Source organism: Phaenicophaeus curvirostris, chromosome 10 (genome assembly GCF_032191515.1).
Source record: "Phaenicophaeus curvirostris isolate KB17595 chromosome 10, BPBGC_Pcur_1.0, whole genome shotgun sequence".
In the NCBI taxonomy this organism is placed as follows: domain Eukaryota; kingdom Metazoa; phylum Chordata; class Aves; order Cuculiformes; family Cuculidae; genus Phaenicophaeus; species Phaenicophaeus curvirostris.
The window spans coordinates 12,961,238-12,969,691 of NC_091401.1; the positions used below are offsets into that span (position 1 = coordinate 12,961,238).

At 49.8% G+C, this 8,454-nt stretch overlaps 1 protein-coding gene across 1 annotated transcript; it reads left to right on the plus strand.

The window, feature by feature from the left end:
* The first annotated feature begins 3,977 nt into the window (after positions 1-3,977).
* Positions 3,978-4,756, plus strand: RNF228 (ring finger protein 228). The gene has a single exon (XM_069864865.1). It carries the CDS (start codon positions 3,997-3,999, stop codon positions 4,753-4,755), a length of 759 nt encoding a protein of 252 aa, XP_069720966.1. The 5' UTR covers positions 3,978-3,996; the 3' UTR covers position 4,756.
* Positions 4,757-8,454: the final 3,698 nt, after the last annotated feature.

The following is an 8,454-nucleotide window of genomic DNA, read 5'->3' on the forward strand; positions in this document are numbered from 1 at the left end:
TAACACATCTTTCCCACTAAAGCACAGTGCCTATAAACTTATAATACAAAGGAAAAAATGCTCATTATAATTAAAGTGACTAAAAGTGAGAATACATCTGGATCTTCAGAAATGCAGTCACTCTTCGAAAATCTGAAGAAATTTCTCTTCTCTTTAATCCCAGCCTAGGAAGCCTTTTAAGTTCAACATGAAGATGTTTTCCAGTGCTCATGGGCCAGTTCTTCCGCTAGTGCAGAATGGCCCAGAGGAATGCAGCCAAGAAGCCACTGGCAGCCTCAGGCCAAGTGCTCTGCCAGCCCCAGGGGCTGAGGAACCAGGGTGAGCACCACATCGCAGGGAGCAGGTGTGCGTATTGCACAGATACCCTGCCTGGCAAATCTCTGCACCCTTGAAGAGCTACAGCCGAACCCCATCCTACATGGACAAGGCTGCCAGGAGATGCAAGAATGCAGCTAACTCCTCAGGTTGTCACAGCAGGCTTTCAAGCCTTGCTCTGCGCTATAATATCCCATTCTACACGTGACACAATGCTGGATTAAGACAAGAAGGCTGAAATCATTAGTGGCTTTGTTCCACAGTAAGATAAGTGTACATAAATCACTGGCACTGTGGTCCCAGCCTCATTTCCTCTCCTGACCACACAGGCACTGGCATTTTTCCTTGCACTGGCTGCAGACCTCATGCACCCAGGCAGTGACTGCTTCACTGAGTTGTGCCAGCAGAAAAAATACTGAAAAAAGTAGTAAACGGTGTTCAGCTGGATCACCTCCGTGAACTGACTTGCTGTGTCATCACATGATTTCCTGTGCTGGCAAAATGGTAAGGACAGAACCTGCAAGTGCCACTTTATACACAAGGAGGTAAACAGGAGTTACACCCTTCCATAGGTGAGGCACGGGTTGCCCAGAGAAATTGTGGATGCTCAATCCCTGGAGGTGTTCAAGGCCAGGTTGGATGGAGCTTGGAGCAACCTGAGAGAGTGGAAGATGTCCCTGCTCATGGCTGGAGGGTAGGAAGTGGATGATCTTTAAGGTCTCTTCTGACCCAAACCATTCTATGATTCTGTGACAGGGAAAAGCAGCAACTCAGCAGGCATGGGGACAGGGACATCCACCACTGCTATTCTTCATGTGGCTGATATGTTCTACTAAATAATGTTCTCTAGGGACCTCACGGCATAAGATAACCTTGCTTGTGTGGAATCTGGTCATATAGCATTGTATTCACAGGAGTAACTGTGAGCAAAGACGTATCAAAAAATGTAAATTTCTTCCTAATTTTGCATTTAGCATTTTTAATCATTATTTTTTCAATTACACTCAACTTTGTCATCTGTTCTGTGTAGTTTTCATGCTGGAATTACAAGAAGCTTTCACAATGCTGACTTTCATACACTGATTACTTTCAGTTGACCTCAAGGCAGATCCACAGCAGATAAGAAAACTCAGAACACAAAAGACAGGGCAAAGCGGTTTGAACCAGAAACACAACTGATGTATCTGGATGTTATTAAAGCATTTGATACAGTGTCTTGAAAAATTTTCCTTGAGAAATTAATTCAGGTTTGCTTGGATCTAAGGTCTTTTGCGTGTTTTGAAAACTAATTGGAAGTTGTAGGGTTATGAAAGTGGGAATAATATTAAGTGAAAGGGCAGTGCCTGGGATAATTTGACATACATCTTTTAATGACAAAGTAATTAAATGGGAAGACAATGCTAAACCAGGAAACAGTAGCAAGTAAAAAAAAAAGGGGAGGGGAAGACAAAACAAACACCAGAAACATACTCTGAAGAATTTAAGAAGACCTGAGCAAAAAAGATATTTAGCATAAAAAAATGGAAGATATTATAGTTAGATGAAAATAGTCCAAATCGATCAGAGATGATAGGCAGAACCAGAAAAATAGTAATGCAAAGTCCTCCAGATAAGTTCTGAGGGTGCAAATCATTGTAGGCTTTTAAAAAGGGGTGATTTGGGACTCCACATGTAAAGTAGCTGTGCGCTGTGGACAGTGACAGCAGAAGTTGTTTTCTTTCTTCTTTTCAGAAGCTGAGCCTAGATTTTTAATAGACTTTAAATTATCTCCTAGGAAAAAATGACCAAAGGATGTGGCTCCCTGTACAGAGAATGTACGTTTTTTTCTCTGCTTGACTTTATTCCATTATTTCAAGTTATGCCAAGCTTAAAAGGAAGTTCTGCCTTTTGCCAGTTTTACTGCTCAAGGGCTCATGGACAATCTTCAGGTCTGTCACTACAAGTTAGCACTACATGCCTTTGTCTTTCCAACAAGTCAGTCGCTGCAAACAAGTTCCCCCATTTTGTTCAGATTTACAAGAACGTTCAGGGCTCAAGAACAAAAGAAGTTCTAGCAAAACCACATAGAATTAGGGTCCAATCATGAAGAAGAGGGAGCTTCCTGTGGCATTTGCAGTGAAGCAGGCCTGATGCCACATGTCACAGGGCAGAGGAGAGAAGGCCTACGGAAAAGATGGTCAGGAGACCATTATCACAGAGTGCAGAGATAGGATGAGGGAGAACAGTTTTAACCTGAAAGAGGGAAGATTTAGACTAGGCATTAAGAAGAAATGTTTTTCTGTGAGAGTGGTGAGGCACTGGCACAGATTGCCCAAGGAAGTTGTGGCTGCTCCATCCCTGGAGGTGTTCAAGGCCAGGTTAGATGGGACTTTCAGCAGCCTGGTCCAGTGGGAGGTGTCCCTCCCCATGACAGGAGGGCTGGAACTGGATGGGCTTTAAGGCCACTTCCAATCCAACCCATTCTATCATCCTATACAAAACCATTAGTAGCACCTTCCACTTCTAGGTTCCAGGACAAAATGGTTCCACTCTTATGAAATGAAATCACAGTGCACATAAGGTTCTTGCCAAACAGAAGCAAAACAGGCACTGGGCTGGGAGCTGGGATGTGTTGAACGGAGGTGAACCTGCTGCCACCGCACCCACCATCCCACGCTGACCCTGCGTTACCAGTGTCTGCTCCGTTAACTGTAGCTGCTGCTCCCAATGCACAGTCACACTGGGGAACCCGCAAAAATCAATAACACGGTTTAAAAGAAATGTAGCTCGGACTATAAAGCCACCACTATTTCCCACCTAAGTGGGTTTCCCTGCCCCGCTGCTAGGAGGGGCTGCTGGGGAGCAGCCGGCCCCGCCAGCCCCTCCAGCAGGAGAGGGGCAGTGAGAGTGGGGTAGGGAGCAGGGCTGCGAGAGGGGCATTTTGGGAGCAGGGGCAGTAGCAGGGGGACAAAGGAGCAGGTCCGGGGACAGGAGCTGGGGGGGCTGGAAGCACGTTCAGGGGCAGGAGCCAGTGGGGCTGGGAGCTTGTCCAGGGGCAGGAGCCGGGGGGTGGGAGCGTGTCCAGGGGCAGGGGCCGGGAGGCTGGGAGCGTGTCCAGGGGCAGGGGCCGGGAGGCTGGGAGCGTGTCCAGGGGCAGGGGCCGGGAGGCTGGGAGCGTGTCCAGGGGCAGGGGCCGGGAGGCTGGGAGCGTGTCCAGGGGCAGGAGCCGAGAGGCTGGGAGCGTGTCCAGGGGCAGGAGCCGGGAGGCTGGGAGCGTGTCCAGGGGCAGGAGCCGGGGGGGTGGGAGCGTGTCCAGGGGCAGGAGCCGGGGGGTGGGAGCGTGTCCAGGGGCAGGAGCCGGGGGGTGGGAGCGTGTCCAGGGGCAGGAGCCGGGGGATGGGAGCGTGTCCAGGGGCAGGGGCCGGGAGACTGGGAGCGTGTCCAGGGGCAGGGGCCGGGAGGCTTGGAGCGTGTCCAGGGGCAGGAGCCGGGGCCAGGAGGGCGCCAGCAGCAGCAGAGCGAGCGGAGCCCCGGCGCCGCGCCCAGGCGGCCGCTCCCGGGGCGGGCGGCGCCGATCCCGCCCCCCGCCCGCGGCAGCCGCCGCAGCCCCCGGCAGCCGCCAACGCTGGCGGCTCACCCAGCCGGCCCTCCCTCCCTCCCTCCTTCATCCCCGCCGCCGGGCCTCCCCTCCGGCGCGATGTTATGGCCGAGCCGGTGCAGGGCGTGCGGCGGGAGGATGCTGCCAGCTGCGAGGACTACGAGTGCAAGATCTGTTACAACTACTTCGACCTGGAGCGGCGGGCGCCCAAGCTGCTCGAGTGCCTGCACACCTTCTGCCAGGAGTGCCTGAGCCAGCTGCACCTGCGGGCAGCGCTGCAGCCGCCTTCCTCCTCCTCGGACCCCGGCGCCGGCTCCCTCGCCTGCCCGCTGTGCCGGCACCGCACGCCGCTCCCCGACCACCGCGTGCACCGCCTGCCCGTCAACACGAAGCTGGCGGCCGCCTGCCCTCCGCAGCTGCGGGCCCGCGACCCGGTGCCGCAGGACCGGCTGCCGCCGCTGCCGCCGCCCCGGCATCACCGGGAGGAGCCGCCACCGCCTCCTCCTCCTCCGCCGCCGCCCCCCGCCAGCCCCGCCGCCCCCGGGAGCGGCCGCTGCGAGAGCTGCCAGAGCTGCAAGCGGGCGGCGCTGAGCGCGGGCTGCGTGTGCGTCGTGGTGTCCTTCCTCTCCATGGTGGTGCTGCTCTTCACCGGCCTCATCTTCGTCAACCAGTACGGCGGGGGAGCCGGTGGGGGGCCCGGCGCGCCCTCGCCCGTGGGGCCCATTTGCCTCTCTGCCGCCAGCGTCCTCGCGCTCTTCTCCGTCGTGGTCACGTGGCTCGTCTGCTGGATCAAGTACCGGCCCGCGGCGGCGGCCACCGGCAGCGCCAGCGCGCGGGGACCCGGCCGCGCCCGCCGCAGCTAGCGGGGGGGAGGGGACGGCGGCGGGAACAGCCAGTGCGGGGCTGGGGGGTCTGAGAGCGGAGCCGTGAGGGTAACCGGGGCGGGGGGAGTGCGTGGGGGGGGGGTGAAACGGGGCCGTGAGAGAAGGGGAGGGGCTAGCCGTGAAAGAGGGGGAAGCCGTGAGGGGGCCACGGGTTGGGAGGGGCTGGCCTCGCCGAGGCCGCGGCTCCCCCGATGTAACGGTTCGCGCCCCGCGGGTGCCCGGCTGTCCCGCCCGGGGCCCCCGCCCCGCCGCCTCCGCTCCCCGGTGCTGCGGGACGCGGGCTCTGTTAAAGAAAACTGGCGTGCTGTTGCCCCCAGCTGGAAGAGAACTGGAGGGATGCGCTGTGAGTGGGAGCACGGCGGGACGCGCGTTCGTTTCCCTCTTGTCCGGTTCCCGTAGAAGAAGCTGTAACAGGAACGTGTTGACCTAAAGAGACCGAGCCAAAGTTTCCCTCCCATGCGTCGAGTACGGTTTTGCTATAATTTTATTAGAAGGCCGTCGGGCCCTCTGTCGGTTGCTTAAAATAAGCTTTATTATTTAACTATTTGAAATTCTCATGTAATGTGGGAGACTGAAACACTACGTTGCACACTTTAACTTATGGAAGATGGTTTATTTAATGGAGCTCTAAAACAGAGCTGCGAGACTCCTGTGGTAAAGAGTAATATTTCACTGGCCGTTGATTTTGATATTTACACAGTGAGAGAGGCTCACAGTAAAATGCGGACTTTCAGCATCACTAAAAGTGAAGTGGAGCAGCGTGGTTTGTGTGTTGAACATTTACCTTTGGTCAAGGTAACTGTAATAAGAGGTTTTCTCTCTTGGTGAGTTTCTCTTCTGTGTTTCTGCAAAGGCTAGTACAAAATATTTTCTTCTGTGAGGGTGGAACATCAAAAATGTTTTTGAAATGTGAAGAGATGGTCATAATATGAAATGGAAGAACATCACCATACAGCTGGTTTTGTAGTATATTAAGATGAGCACTCCTATATAGATACTGTTCTGTGTTGCAGGATAATTCATTTGGTGCCTGAATTTTTTTTAACTTGATTAGTTGTTATAATCTAACATATAGGGAATAAGATAATGCTGCTTATTCCATGTTTCTACACAGTACTGTAATGGAATGAGGTAATTATTTTTGTGCTTAACAATCCAAGAATTTTTCAAGTGATCTTTCAGTATGTGTATTTTGCAAGCTGTCTGCATGAAATTCTGACAAATATCCTCTCAGTAGACCTTTACCTGACCGCTTCTATTTATCACAAGTGCAAAGGAATTTGCCATGTTGAAATGTAAAGACAGCAGGTGAAGATGTGTGATGTGTTGTATGACCACACAAGTGATGCGTGCTGTGCATTGTCTTGATTATGACAAATCTGTGAAAAAAACCCACCCCTTGATGCCCATAAACCCCCACAAACCCACACACTATTTATACAGACTCTGTTGTGATGGACACGATTTCTGGGAACAGCGTATGAGTTTTGTGTCACTGACATCTATTTAGAAGATCCACATCAGCCTTTGAAAGTCACATATTGTAGTATAAAGACCCTGAGGTGATAAATGACTGGCATCAACTGTGGCTGTGACTGTGGTTAGTGTATTTAGACCAGTCTTTTCAAACTTGGAAGTGCTTGTTAGCAGGTGTATACCTCCTAAAATGAGGCCTGACCATTAGCCCCTGTTGACTTCAGCAGTAGTTGTGGATGTTCTGCACCAAAGAAAATCATGAGACTTTTGTTTAAGCATCTAAATGAGGATTTACATGGTTGACTTCAGGTATAAACGCTTGAAAATTTTGGCCTTAACTTCTCTGTTCTTCAATTAATGCATCTATAAAGTTTATAATAGCGTTGACCTACCTCACAGGCAAGATGTGAGGCTTTATTTATGAAAGTTTTTAAGCAATTGGAGATCCTTGAGGAGGAGGTGCTACAGAAGTGAAAGTATTGTTACAAGTGATACTGTAGTAAGAACAAATATATGTAAATTAATTGACATAAACAGCAACAATGTTTTCTAAGAAAAATAAATATACAAGATATGTACATGTGTACATCATATGCACCAATATATCATTTGCCTGTCTGTGCTTCTACTGCAAACACAGCATGCCTGTCAGCATCTCTATTCCATCAGGTAAGGTCCAGCCCCTTGCAGTTCAGACGAGCCCACTCAGCAATCACTGCTCTGATTCCATCTCATGCAGGCGTGCTGGAGCAAGCTCCGGGTGCTTGTGAAGCTCAGCTGGGGCTCACCATGTAGCTCATACTTTGCTCTACTCCTGCAGGCTCTCTGGTGGCAGTGAGCTGTTTGGATATTGCAGCTGTGCTGCCAGCACTGTTTGAGTGAGCTAGTGAGCTCGCACCAGCATGGATGCGTTTGCAGGAGATGCAGTCACAACAGAACCTATTACCTAGCTATGCCCTGAAATACTGATTACAGAAAGAAATGTGTATTCCATCTTTCTCTTTTCTTTCCACATCACAGTTTTATTTTTGCCTTTTCTCTGTAAACAGTATTTGCCATTTTGACTAAACCAATGGTTTCAACTGGGATCCATGGACTGCTAAAGAATCTGCAAAGGGTAAGTAAGAAAATAGATCATCAGAAGCTTAAATTTGTTACGTGAGGGTCAACTTTAAAATGTTTAGAGATTGGCACATTACAAAAAGTTGAAAATCACAGGCCTAGAAGGATTTTCAGGTTTATTCACAACTGAACAATTGTATTACATGTCAAGTTCCAGCCCATGTATTTGAAAATATTTCAGAACCAAATTAAGATGGACAGTCTGACCATAAGCCAAAGCCTTCTCTCTCCTTGTGCAAATGTTGGGAAACTCCACTGGTTTCAGGAGCATTAGTCTGGATCCACATCACAGTACCAATCAGTAAAAATCGTGTTGTATCCATCTCTGACCACTGTAGAATTCCAGTATGATATTTGTGTTTTGGTTTCCTTTGAGTGTACAGATTGTTTGTCCAAAGCCAAACTTTGCTCAAGTTTCATTAAAAAAAAAGTTAAGGAAAAAAAAAAAACAAAAAGAGAAAATCCGTGTGGCTGGTGGTGTTTTATTATTGCATCTATTTCAGTGAGACCACTTGTGGTTTTCTGGTTGTTTAAAAGTGTGTAGAGCTGTGCAGCTGAAGGGGGGGGTCCATCAGTTACACTATCCATGCATCTCACAGAAAAAAAACTGTGCTCTGGGGCACTCTGTGGGAAAGCAGAGAAGGCGGGATATATACCACGTCACTATGGGGAAAACCATGGGAAATACAAGCTGCTGGCTTTTTTTTTTTTTTTCTCCCTTGCACTCATCTTTTTTTTTGTTGGTTTTTTTTTGGCTGTTTTTTTTTTCTCTGTGTTACACAGTCTGGGGCACAAGCAGGTACAGCAAAGAAATGGAAGCACCAGGAAAGTAAGCAAAGCCCTGAAGCTTTTTCAGGAATTTTTTTACCTCTGTGAGATGATGGGCTGCATGAGCTCTGAAAGGTGTGTAGTTTCCAGTCGTGCCAAATGATCTTAGATCTTAAGCAGTAATCCTCTATTCTTCTACCTGGGCAGAGCACACTGGACTCCAGACTGGAAGATCAGATAGAATGTTTAACAGGAAAACACTTGAGTTCATAAATGCATGGAAGGGATAAAAAATTCTATTACCTGCTTGGG